The sequence below is a fragment of the Perca flavescens genome, chromosome 16 (genome assembly GCF_004354835.1).
Source record: "Perca flavescens isolate YP-PL-M2 chromosome 16, PFLA_1.0, whole genome shotgun sequence".
Lineage (NCBI taxonomy): Eukaryota > Metazoa > Chordata > Actinopteri > Perciformes > Percidae > Perca > Perca flavescens.
The window spans coordinates 27066557-27080102 of record NC_041346.1 but is presented as its reverse complement, the minus strand read 5'-3'; the positions used below and the strand labels follow the sequence as shown (position 1 = coordinate 27080102).

Sequence of the window (13546 nt, the reverse complement as noted above, 5' to 3'; positions counted from 1 at the left end):
CTGGAAGGAGTGTATTGCTCTAACAGCTCCGATAAATAGAGGGGAGCTTGATTGTTAAGACACTTATAAACAAATAAAAGAATTTTAAAATCGACCCTAAAACGAACCGGCAACCAGTGAAGAGAAGCTAAAATTGGAGTGATGTGTTCGTATTTACGAATGCCTTTTAAAAGTCTCGCTGCCGCATTCTGGACTATTTGAAGACGTGTTAAAGTTGTAGAATTTATTCCGTAATATAAAGCATTACAGTAGTCCAGTCGGGATGATAAAAATGCATGTATCACCCATTCAAAAGCTTGAGGACATAGAAACGGCTTAACTTTAGTCAACATACGTAAATGAAAGCAGGATGAATAGCGCGGACACACGCTTCACACCGCAAGCGGGTACGCACACACACACGGCGGAGAAGTTGAGAGAAAGGAAAAAGAGACAGAGTCCGTGTGTGCGTGCGTCCTTGAGAAGAGAACTGTGACTCGTATAACTTATGTTGTCAGTTAATTGTAGTATTGACCTGCATGAAATCGGCATGTCACACTGACCTGCGGGTCGCCGAGCACGTGAAGCACGGCTTCGGTAGCCGTCATGTTGAATGTAAACAAAAAGCTGCTCGCCGTCGCTGCGCTATCCTCGTCGCGTAAAGCCCGCCTCAGCGGTTGTGATTGGTGCCTCAATTTTGAGGACATTGCAAATGGGTTTGAATGGGCTCTTCGCCAGACTGACTTGCAGAGCAAATCTCAAATTTGCCAGAAGTTCGTCAGGGTTTACCCAGGCTAGTAAAATGTATTAAAAATACACAAATTAAACTTGGTTCCTTTGCAAATATATCACAGAAGACCTTAAAACAGACTGTGGGCCTGACAGATATAACACATATTTTCATATTGGAAATTCCCTAATGAGTCCATATACTGCTGGTGTCTGATCCCTTAAAGGGAAAAAATAATGAAACACGGCTCTTACCTTCAATCAGAATACCGCTGTTCCATCTTTAAAGCTCCAAGGCATTACTAATCAAATAGTGATGAAGCAATCATTACAAGCTGAGCACAGATAAAAGATTTAATGGGCTCCATACGGCCTGCATGTTAAAATTTATATGAAGCCAACAACTTTTTATCTGTTATGTTGGCTAGTTTAAACACCATCATTTTTTATGAGCTCTCATATGTTTTACATGCAAAAAACTGCCAAGTTACAGCTGTAATTGCTTGTATCAGTGTTGTGTTGTGAAAGGATCAGTCTGACTTTATTCATTATTTTTCTTATTGTCAGTCCCATGAAAAAAACAAAATCAGGTCTTAGTCAGCCCCAAGCCCACTGATTCCTACTAAAGAATTAAACCTTTGAAAACAGTTCACAGATATACAGTTTCTTAAAAACAACAGATAACTATTTCTTAAATCAGCTGGGCACTGTAGTTTTGACCTAAAGGTACTCAAACTGTAGTGAATAGTGCATTGGTTGGGGACTATTTTCAGCAGCGGATTAATACACATTTGGTGTTATATAACGAGCTAATTAGTCATTAGTGTTTTCAGTCTTTATGTTAAACTAAGCTACCTGTCTTTGTATTTAACAGACAGACATTCTCATCTACAGTAACTCTCAGCAGGAAACGCTTTTCCCAAAATGTGGAAAACCATGAAGCCTGTGCTCTATAATCTGACTTTAGGAGATTTGTAATGAACTCTAAATCCGGAATCCATTTCCCCAAGTCTCTGATTAAAACAATGCTCCCCTCTCTTTCTCTGACTTCAAAGCATGTGGGCTGCGACAACATCCTGAGCTCTGACGCTAAAGAAGATCGATGCCGTGTGTGTGGAGGTGATGGCAGCACCTGCGAGGCAACCGAGGGACTCTTCAACGAGTCTCTACCCAGAGGAGGTAAAACATATCCCACTCCAGGCATGTTGTTTTTAGGATGAGAGACTTCGATATTCTGTCCCCTCGGGTTATGTAAAGAGTAATTATTTACCAAAGTCACACTGTAACACAAATGATCCGATCGAAGCGGTGGTAGAGCAGCAACTCCCGTGTTCTGTGAGAGTTTTTGTATGAAGAGTTTGGAGGCTTTGAAGAGAGCAGAGATAACTGCTTCAGTTCCCACGTCTGAAAGGGCTGTCTGACGGCTAGGTAATGCGGTGAAAATATACTAAATATAGCGTACACTTAAACTGATATAGATTTTTGTAGGTGTATTAAAATGCGTTTAGCTGCTGCCCCCGTCCGCAGCAGGACAGTGCTTAGCTTCCGTGACGCTACTCCTACCTGCTTCTTTCCAAACTGGGGGCTTGCCGACCGCCATCTACTGCAGCTAACACACTGACTATGGAGAAGAAGCTCATACAACCACACTTGAAAAAGATCCGAACTATCCCTTTAAAGTCACCAGAGATGACTGTGAGGAAAGCAAAGTAACTCACCCGCCCTTTTGGCAAAGCAGCTTTTGTCCAAAACATCCCCCAAAGCCAGGAAGATAATCTTTCATGGAAATGTGCCTTTTTTTTGTCTTTGTCACCATGCGAACGGAGCATATGTTTTTCTTTATTTAGAATTATGTTGTCAGAATATACATATAACAAAACATGATATTTTCCTCATTAATTACATCATGGAGTGAAGAAATCAGGAATAGAGAGAGGGACTTGGTGTTGGCTTCAGCCTGAGGTTGTCTATAGAGAGCAGGAGAGAGAGAAAACATATTTCTCCTTCTATGGTATGGCTAGTAAACCCTCTAAAAATACTGTGTGTCCACGTGTGTGTGACTGTAAAAAATATTTAAAAAATAACGTAGGGGATTGTTTTGTCCTCCTGCTTTGTCCTTTTTGGGTGATTTGGAATTATTCTATATGTACTCCCTTTGAGTTTGAGTGGGAGAAATACCACCTTTACGATCCCTGTCCTTGTCCTCCAGGCTACATGGAGGTGGTTCAGATCCCAAAAGGATCCGTTCACGTCGAGATCAAAGAAGTTGCCATGTCGAAGAATTACATCGGTAAGTTGCGTCACATTTCGAATTAGACTAATATGCACTTTTGTGAGCTTTATTGTTGCTTAGCCATGACTAGCAGCATGGCTCTACCCACGTCTTTGGTCCAGGCTGAAATAGCTCTACAACTATATCATGAATTGCCGTGACGTTTTGTACAGACATTCATGTTCCCCAATGGATGAAGCTCACTGACTTTGGTGATCCCTTGACCTTTCCTCTAGCGCCACCATGAGTTTGAAATATTCGATTTTTAGTTAAATATCTCAACAACTTTATGGATGGCCATTAAATGTGGCACAAACATTCAAGTTCCCCAGAGGATGAATTCTAATGGTGATGATCCCCTGATATTTCCTCAAGCACCATCAGCAGGGCAGAAATATTAGTTATCCAGTGAAATATCTCAACATCTACTCGACAGGTTGCCATGAAAATGTTGTAAAGACATTCGTGTTCCCCAGAGGATGAAGCACACTGACTTTGTTAATCCTTTGACTTTTCCTCTAGCGCCACCATGAGGTAGACATGTTTGTCTTTTAGTTAAATATATCAACAACTGTCAGACGCATTGCCCCTTAAATTCGGTACAGATGATAATAATGTTCCCCAGAGGATGAATCCTAATGACTTTGTTGAGCCCCTGACTTTCCATCTAGCGCCACAACACGGTTGACATTTGTGGTTTTAAGTGCAATGTCGCCATGAAATTTGGTTCAGACTTTCATGTTCCCCTGAGGATGATTATCCACTTTGGTTAATGACCAAATACCTGCAAAACTAACAACAGCTGTACTCTGGACTGGTGGTGAACATGGTAACCATTACATGCATTCAGCTCAAAGCAACACTGTGTCAGCCTCATAGAGAGAGCGTTGCTGTGGACTCTCTAGTCTTGTTTCACTATCAGTCCATCAATCTCAGTCGACCCTGCAGTTCACTACAGTGGGGCGAATTGGCAATTTGCGACATCAAGCTGTTTCATATTATCTGTTCAGTCTATGTGTCAACCACGTTTCCAGGGATTTCCTTGCGTCTTTGTCAAGAGCAAATTAGAAGATGCCATCGTTAAATCTCCTAATGTCAAGCCGTAAAACTGAGTCTGTTAAAACTCGCTGTATCCTAACACGCGTGATGGCTCTTTTGGCACCAGACTCATCCGCTCTGTTCCAGACTAAACAAAAACCATTTGCAACCCTGGCAGCTTCGGACACAAAACAATCAAACAACCGGATTCAATTAAGCTCGTTCTGTGCCTTTTCATTAACAAGAGAAAGATATGTGACAGCGTGTTGAATTTATATCGGATGGTGTTGATGGAGGGCTTAAGTTACACTTTGAACCGGAGAGCTGCATCAGATTTATAGGGCCGTGGTGACAGCTGCCTGGTCCACCAGGATTATGGCGGATATGATGTCTATATATCAAAGTTTAAAGACTGCAATTTTGGCTATTGTGTTGGACTACTTTTACCCTTCCAAGCAATCTGTAACTTTGTTATGAATTTCATCTGTGACCCCAGTGATAAAGATACTATTTTTCTTTTGCAGCATTGTCTGAGTCCTGGAGATCTGGTTCAGCAAAGTTTGCAATTTTTAATTTTTAAAGCAAAAACTAAGTGACGCAATTTAAAAATCGAGAGTTGGATGCCTGTGGTGACTTGTGTAAACTGCACTGTTCAAAATCACAATGCTCGCAATCAGTGCCAGATGTCCTGAAAATTAATTTATTGAGAAGAGGATTTTGATATTTTATAGAGGAGTAAACTATTTTCTGAGGGAGGGAAGAGAGGGGAATCTGCAGAGCACGAGCCAGAGAGACAGAATAGTGAGTGGTTAGATTGTTTCTCCTGAATTTGGCCCCATTTCCACGCAGAGAAAGTGGATATTTTCAGATCTGTTGTGCTTGGAGACCAGCTTTTGTTTTGACAACCAGACAGAGTGGTATTCATAAGATTCATCCAGGCTTTCACCTGAAGTGTGTTTTCTTTCTCTTCCTAAATTAGATGTATGTACATGTCAGTGCACGTGAAAGTCTGCATTTACAGTGTGTGTGTGCAGGCATGTGTGTGTTAGTGTGTGTGTGTGTATGTGTGTGTTTCTACTCAGAAGGTTGACATCAGGGAAGCAGAAAGGGATGATGATGATGTAGGTGAATGACAGCAATGACATCAGACCAAATGATTGCCTCCACCTGTTGTCTCGGCTACTGTTCCTCTGTGCTTTGGATTTCATCTTTCTGAAAGTATGTCTTTCTTTGTGTGATTACCTAGCTCTGAAATCTGAAGTGGATGATTATTACATCAACGGAGCGTGGACCATCGACTGGCCCAGGAAGTTTGACATCGCAGGGACGGCCTTCCACTACAAGAGACCCACTGATGAACCGGAGTCTTTAGAGGCGCTGGGTGCTACCACTGAAAACCTGATTGTCATGGTAAGATTTTATTGCACACCATGCAAAATCACACAGTTTATTTAGAAATTGCCATAGAGTTGCACAGTGGAACAACCAGCTGGTCTTGGCAGTATTTTCCCCTACTGCATTCCTATTTGAAAGTTTTCTTTTAACAAAATCCTCAATAATCCTCAATTTAGAAACACAGGAGTCTCCTGGACAATTTAAACCTGCAATAATCCTTTATTTTTTGGCCCAAAATTGACATATCATCACCTGTTACGTTGATATAACAAACAGTTGCTTGTTTATACATCCAGCAGTCACAGAGCAACATAGTGGTTCATTTGGAGTCATATTTTGTGTCAGTATTTGTGAACGTAAGTCCAATGTTCTCTCTCACTTTTTGCTCGGTTTTTGGTCTCTACCACCTCATGAGGGCGATATCTGTCTCTTTCGCTGCTAAATGCTCCTCTATGTTGACCAGCTAGTCTCTAACTGTGTCTGTCTGCTCTGAGATAACACTATGAGAGCGGTGAGAGTGAACCAGAAGAGTAAGGCCGGACTGATAAACAATGAGCTGAAACTCACTATAAAGCTCTGTAAAGCAGAGGGATAATTCTCTGTCGGTAGGACAGACACCTTTGGCATTGTTTTCACATTGTCATTCCTTACATTTTTATTATGAAAAATATGGATTATAGCCACTTTCAAGATAATAAAGGTCAAACTATTTCAACTTTCATCAGTTTGTCATGGCATGCAGAAAATGAATCAGACTTTAAATTTCGGAAACTTGGGACACCCAAAATAACTTCTCTCACTTTGCGACTCCATAGTAAGTCCTGTGCATTTCATGCTGTTTGTTCGCTGTTGGTCCACTTAAACTCAACATCTGGTTGCTAACCTTAGCTGAATGTCAGCCAGCGGTTTTGGGGTTAAAAGCTATTTTTATGATTTTGGAGAGCGTCTGTGTTGCTGAGATGCTTGTTCATGTTAAGTAGTTTTAGTCTCTCTGCATGTTTGTGTGTTAATGTGAGGCAACTGAGCATTTTCTTGTCGTAATACTCTGCGGTTTCTGCCTTGACATGAATGCTGAAAATACCAGACCACACAGCACCACTGGAATAGACGAGCAACCGGCCACTTGACCACTAGCCATTTCTTTGCGGCTTGCAAAGCCTGACTCCCTCAGGTTCCCTCTGCATCCAGCAGACTAATATAATCCTACCAGAGCCTCACTCATCTGGACTATTCAAACTTCATTTAAAGCTGTTATAATCAATATTTTTACAATGGTTGAAATGACTATTTGTGATGTGAAAGGGGTGGCTTGCAGTCACACACCCACACAGTTCCCACCTGATTGTTTATAGTTTGTTTTAAATACAAAAATTTGACTGAATGTCTCTTTTTCTGTCCTCACCTTCGGTTTGCTGCTTCCTCTGCAGGTCCTCCTTCAGGAGCAGAACCTGGGAATACGCTATAAATTCAACGTGCCCATCCAGCGCACAGGAAGTGGTGACAACGAGGTGGGCTTCTCCTGGCACCACCTGCCCTGGTCTGAATGCTCGGCTACCTGCGCTGGCGGTAAGTCAGCACGGCAAGCCTTTAAATGCAGTAAATGTGAATCCTGTAGCGAAGAACCTCAGGGTGTCCAGTTTAACTTTTCACACAAAGGTGAAAATGTTTATGCAGTCGTGTTTTCTTCGGCTGGGAACTAAAGTAAAGTTTTCATCCAAATTAAGAGAAAATCGTCACAGAATTTCCAGAAAATCAGCAACAGAAAGTGCAGATTAATGTGCATTTCCATCCACAGTAAATATTAGGAGTTGGTGGTGCCAATTCTCAAGTCAAATGCCATTAGACCACTGCAGAAGAAGAGGGTGCAACGAGATGAATGCAATTGCAAGTGCGGCAGTCAAAGCCTCAAACAAATGAAAATAATGTTTGTTTCATGTATTAATTCGAAGAACGTTACGATGTCCTCATCGCTCCACACAGATGTGGTGTTTTGATCTTTAATGCATTCATTTGTTCTTCACTAAATTCAACTAACTCACATTACTCCTGTCAGGTGTCAAATACAGAAACGCTCAAATTTTAACATTGTTACATGCTTTTAAATAGATTTTTTTATCAGTTCTAACGTTTTATCTTTTAAAGCTTTAGTGCGTAACCTTTTGATACTAATGAACGTCCGTTACATTCAAGCCATCACCAAATGAGTTCAGCTCCACACAACTCTCTCTGGATTTCTCAGTATTGCTATGTCTAGAAATTGGTGTTGTCCGGCGACTTTTGCGCGCAGAAACTCAAGTGAAGATAATGATCTCTTCTCAAGAGTCCATCGTGTTTGTTTTAACCCTCCGTGCTTGGCTATGTAGTAACTGCTTGGAGGAGGGGTGGGGGTGGTGCACAATCGCCAAAGGCTTGCGTCATGTGGATGCAACGACAGTTTTGTTGTCATTACTTAGAATGCCTCATGGGGGAGACAGAAACGACGCACTGTAGCTTTAACCGTCAGTCACAAAACATACAGAATGTCTTTTATTGTGTGTAAATCGCTTCATAAACACTGATTTCATAAAACTGCTGTACAAGTTTTCTCTTTTAAAAGTTTATTTTTCTGCAAGAGAAGAATGGCGTCTTCTCTGTGTCGACCTTCTGCTGAGCTCCAGTGGCCAGTTGCCTTTTGCAAAAGAGCACTCCAAGCATTTTGGTGTTGAATAGCATAACACGCTGTGGGTGTTTTAAATTCTTTTCGAATATTTCTAACCTTCTCAAATATTTAAGACTGTGTGTGTGTGTGTGTGTGTGTGTGTGTGTGTGTGTGTGTGTGTGTGTGTGTGTGTGTGTGTGTGTGTGTGTGTGTGTGTGTGTGTGTGTGTGTGTGTGTGTGTGTGTGCGTCAGTCATTCTGTAAATCTTCCCCAACCAATAATTACACAAATGCTGAAGAGCAGTGTGTGGAAAACCAGTATCATAATTTGTGATGGCTTTCCAAAATCATTACTTTATAGCTGGAGATTCAGCCCTCTAATAAATTCAATATGTTTATTTTCCATATTTGAGCCAGAGTAATGAATATGGTGTAATTTCTGTGAATGAGCTGCTCTGCATAGCTCCTGGTTTACCAGCGCTGCACACAGATACGGCCACTCTTCCAGAGCGCTTGTCCTACAAAGTCAAACATTCAAAATCTGGAACCGCAGTGAAATGTTGACCATGGCCTCAAGAATGACTAAACCAAACTTTTTAGCCCAAAAGCAATGGGTTTCATGTAACAATAAATAGTGTTTCTTCCCAGTTGTCAAGTGTGGCCTGGACGGGGTTTGTAATATTTTGTAAAAGCATGACTGAATAAGCATGTGGGTTTTTCTGAGGAAGGATTTCCAAGTCCGGAGCAGAAGTTTGAAGCTGTTCCTCAGAAGGGGAAGTACACATGCTCCTTCCAGTGTTGTAAACATGCCTTTGCATTGTTGATTCAAATGATCTAATTTGAGTCTCTGACCGCGCTGGGCTTTAAATCAGTAAAATGTTATTTAATCACACCCCCATTCGATACAGCTAGCTCGGCTAATCATGAAGCGTTGTTTAATATATCACCACAGTAATAAAATCTATGAAAAACACCTTCTGACAGCCTTACAACCAAAACTCTTTTACCCCATGCTTTGCAATGTTCCTCCAAACTGTATTTCACTTCAGTGTTGTTGCACAGATGGGTAGATTTTCTATACTTTACACACACACACACACACACACACACACACACACACACACACACACACACACACACACACACACACACACACACACACACACACACACACACCATATCTCATTACATCTGCCAGACAAGTCTGCTGTGGGAAATGTCCCACGAGGGTCCAAACAGACCCTTTCTGAGTTGGTATGGCACACACACACACACACACACACACACACACACACACACACACACACACACACACACACACACACAGGAGGTGTGACACCGATACGGTAGCCCTCACTCTGTCCATTAGAAGCCAAAGTAAAGAGCTTTCTGCTCTGTAAAAGTGATTTGCCAAGATATCCTGCAAAGAATCAGGAATTTACATGTCTGGATTTACTACAGACTGAAAGCGATACCATCTCCGCTCGACACAACGGCCGGCCTCCGTGTTTCTGAAGGGGTTTAAATGTGCGAGATCAGCTGAGCTTGGTGCTGCCTTATTGATCTGGTCTTTTTTTCTCCCATGCTAGGTTCCCAGAAGCAGGAGGTGGTATGTAAAAGGCTGGATGACAACTCGGTGGTCCAGAACAACTACTGTGACACAGACAGCAGACCTCCAGAGAACCAGAGAGACTGCAACACTGAGCCGTGTCCTCCAGAGTACGTAACACGGAGCCTAGATTGTTTTTTCACTATCAACTGATTAATTGGTCAATTGTTTGGTCTGTAAAATGTGAGAAATTAGTGAAAAATATCACAAGTTCCCACAGCCCAAGAGCCCAGACGACTTTTAGTTTTGTCCGACCAACAATCCTAAACCCGGATATATTCAATTTACAACGATATGAAACACAGAAAACCAGCAAATCCTCCCATTTGAGAAGCTGGAAGCAGAGAATCTTTTCTTGATGAATGACAAACATGATAAATCGGTTATCAAAATTGCCATGAATTATATTTATGTTGATTAATTAATCACATTTTCTTTCATTTCCCCCCCCAAGTTCTGCTTTCCAGTGTAACTAAGCCTGCTTCGTTCAATACTTTTGTATTTTTGAAACTTTCATTGACATAGAAAGTATCAAAAATGCAGCTGAAACAGGCTGTTAACACAACACTGACGTATTATAGCCTTTTAAGGTAATTAGCAAACAGTTCCCTATTTACACATTCAGCAGTTACAGAACAACATTATCATCCATTTGGAGTCGTGCCTGTGTTCACCTGATGAACCGAAGTCAAATATTTACTCATCTTTTGGCTCTGCTTTTGGTTTCTACCAGCTCCTGAGAGAAATATTTTGCTGTTTATCTGCTAAATGCTCCACTACGTTCACCAGCTAGCCGCTAACTTCATCTCCCGTTTTGGTGCTTGGAAAGCAGCGGACGTTGAGCTGAGAACAGCTGCCTGCTGCATCTGGAAACAACACTGATGACAGCAGTGAGACTGAACCAAACCAGTAAAGTTGCGAGCTGTAAAACCCAAATAATTAGCTGAAAGATGTTAAAATGCCCCGTAGAGGCGAGGAGGTGATAATTCTCCGTAGGTTTCTCTTTACGAGCTGCACCTTTAACATCACACGGAGACATTTGATCCATTCTTAATGTAAAGCTATTGATAATAGCAGCTTTAAGTTCATGCTTTCAAAAGGAAAAAAAACTCCATAAAAATGAGACTGACTCGCGATATTAATTTGCCTTCAATGAGCCCTACTTTGTGAAGTGTTTGGAACAAAATAATAAAATAAAATGGCCCGTGATTTATAACTTCACATGTTAACTATTTTCAGTGTTTGCCTCGTGCCAAAAATTAGAGCCTTGAAAATGACCACCTGTGTTTGATTGTTTTGGCTTCTTTACCGACCCTCGAGGGGTAACATACACGTATACAGGTGGAATATGAACTTGGGTTTGGTGGCCAAATGTCTGTAAACCTCACACTCTAGCTGGAAGGATGAAGCCTGTCTGGAAAAAGAGGGATTAAATGCATCGGGTTGATTAGTTTCAGAATATCTAAAAATGACTTGTGTATGAGAGTGGGTGTCGGTGTCGTTCAGCCAGAAAAAAACTGATAGTATCGTAAATCTGCTGTATAAGTGGTCATTTGTTTTCATACATTTAGACAGTTATGTCTTGGGTTATTTATTATCACATCTGTATTCAGTGCACGCAGACTAGTGCTATCTTATTTATTTTGATTAGTACTTGAAAGCTATTGCAGTGCATGTGTCTGTGTATTGAGTCCCAGTGCTGTCTGCCCTGTCTGTTAGACAGGCAGACACCCCCCCTGCAGCCTGAGGAAAGGCCGACTAAAGGAGACCATGTAAACACGATTGTTTTAGAATAGTCGGGGTTTTATGGGCTCGAGTAATGAAAGCTAACACAGATGTTTGAACACGTCGTTAATTCTGTATACATTCCTTCAGATGATGTAATATCTCACAGGCTGGATGTGTTTGAAGGGCTGTTGTCTGGGCAGTTTTATGATATTAATTCTGAGGTCTTCATTCGGAGAGATGAATAGGACTGGGTCTCATTTTCTTTCTTTTTCAAGCAACACTAAAACGAGGATGCCATATCAAATAGAGATTGTATAACATTTTTCCTCATTATTGAGGTGCAGGAGTCGAAACATGTGCTAACCCGACTTAATTCAAGCGTAGGTGAATTTTAAGAAATTACAGCCCGACGGGTCCAATCGGGATTGAGCACAGAGTCAAAGGCCTAGTAGGGCTGGGTAGAGTTTGAAGTTCTTGAAATATTATCTAAACACAAGTAGCTCTACAAATACTTTGCCCAAATAAATGAGTCTTAAAGGTCCCATGACATGGTACTCTTTGGATGCTTTTATATAGACCTTAGTGGTCCCCTAATACTGTATCTGAAATCTCTTTTATATAGGCCTTAGTGGTCCCCTAATACTGTATCTAAAGTCTCTTTTATATAGGCCTTAGTGGTCCCCTAATACTGTATCTGAAGTCTTTTATATAGGCCTTAGTGGTCCCCTAATACTGTATCTAAAGTCTCTTTTATATAGACCTTAGTGGTCCCCTAATACTGTATCTAAAGTCTCTTTTATATAGACCTTAGTGGTCCCCTAATACTGTATCTGAAGTCTCTTTTATATAGACCTTAGTGGTTTCCTAATACTGTATTATGTTATTGTTATTATACTGTATTAGGTGGAAGGTGGGGGTGTGGTCTTGACCAACTGCCACTTTGCTTGTTAGAAAGCCATGATGTCTCTCTCTCTCATGGGTGGGCCAAATTCTCTGGGCGGGCAAAGCAGAGAAAGGGGAGGTAACCTTGCTCCTTATGACATCATAAGGAGAAGATTCCTGATTGGCCCATCTGAGCTTTCATTTTCTCAAAGGCAGAGCAGGATAACCAGAGCTCGGTTTACACCTATCACCATTTCTAGCCACTGGGGGACCATAGGCAGACTGGGCGAACGCATATTAATGTTAAAAAACCTCATAAAGTGACATTTTCATGCCATGGGACCTTTAAATTGTCAAAAAAGGTGATATAAATCAGTAACAAGATTATTCATTTGATCACATGCATTCAGTGCCAAGGTTTGACACACAGTTTGCAGTGTGGACATATCTCAGCTGGTACCAAGAAGTTACTGAGGTTCGATGCCCTGCGGCATTTTCCCGCTTTGCGCTTTTGGCGATCCGACCTTGATAAAGTCACCCACATGTACGGAACCATAATGGGATTTTACACTCTGACATTCTCAAAAGCCTGTTTGTAATGAAAGTAACCGCAGGGAGTGTAACACACTGGTACACAGAGTAACAACGCTGAGCTCACTGTTAGCTTTGGTTCCCCTGCACGTCTCTCCCCATCAGGTGGTTTATCGGCGACTGGACAGAGTGTGGGAAGACGTGCGATGGCGGGATGAGGACGAGGACGGTCCTGTGCATCAGGAAGATCGGCCCTGCTGAGGAGGAGACACTGGAGGACACCCACTGTCTGACTCACCGGCCCATCGAACGAGAGGCATGCAACAACCAGTCCTGCCCGCCAAAGTGGGTCCCTCTGGATTGGTCAGAGGTGAGATAACATTCTGAAAGTGACTTTAGCTCATTGTGCCGTCAGAGGCTTTTCTTCTCACGCAGTCTCCTCTGTCTGCAGTGCACGCCTAAATGTGGCCCCGGCTTCAAGCACCGCATCGCCTTGTGCAAGAGCAGCGACCTGACAAAAACCTTCCCGCCCGCCCACTGCCCGAGCCACAACAAACCTCCGGTCCGAATCCGCTGCAGTTTAGGACGCTGTCCTCCTCCTCGCTGGATCCCTGGTGAATGGGGACAGGTAGGACGCCACCTCCCTCTGCACTTCTTTAAACTTGAGATGATTTGAGCGGGCTTCCTAAACAGCAAGTACGCTGGTTAATCCTTTAAAAGGATAGCTTGAATGTTTAAAAGACAAA

At 42.0% G+C, this 13546-nt stretch overlaps 1 protein-coding gene across 1 annotated transcript in view; it reads left to right on the top strand.

Moving 5' to 3' along the window:
• The window catches only part of adamts6 (ADAM metallopeptidase with thrombospondin type 1 motif, 6), a 65563-nt gene that overhangs the window by 45416 nt on the left and 6601 nt on the right, over positions 1–13546 (top strand). The window contains exons 17-23 of the mRNA XM_028602616.1: positions 1764–1887; positions 2918–2998; positions 5265–5428; positions 6841–6979; positions 9640–9769; positions 12966–13170; positions 13252–13428. Of these exons, the coding sequence (XP_028458417.1) occupies positions 1764–1887; positions 2918–2998; positions 5265–5428; positions 6841–6979; positions 9640–9769; positions 12966–13170; positions 13252–13428 (1020 nt within the window). The remainder of the gene's footprint in view (positions 1–1763; positions 1888–2917; positions 2999–5264; positions 5429–6840; positions 6980–9639; positions 9770–12965; positions 13171–13251; positions 13429–13546) is intronic.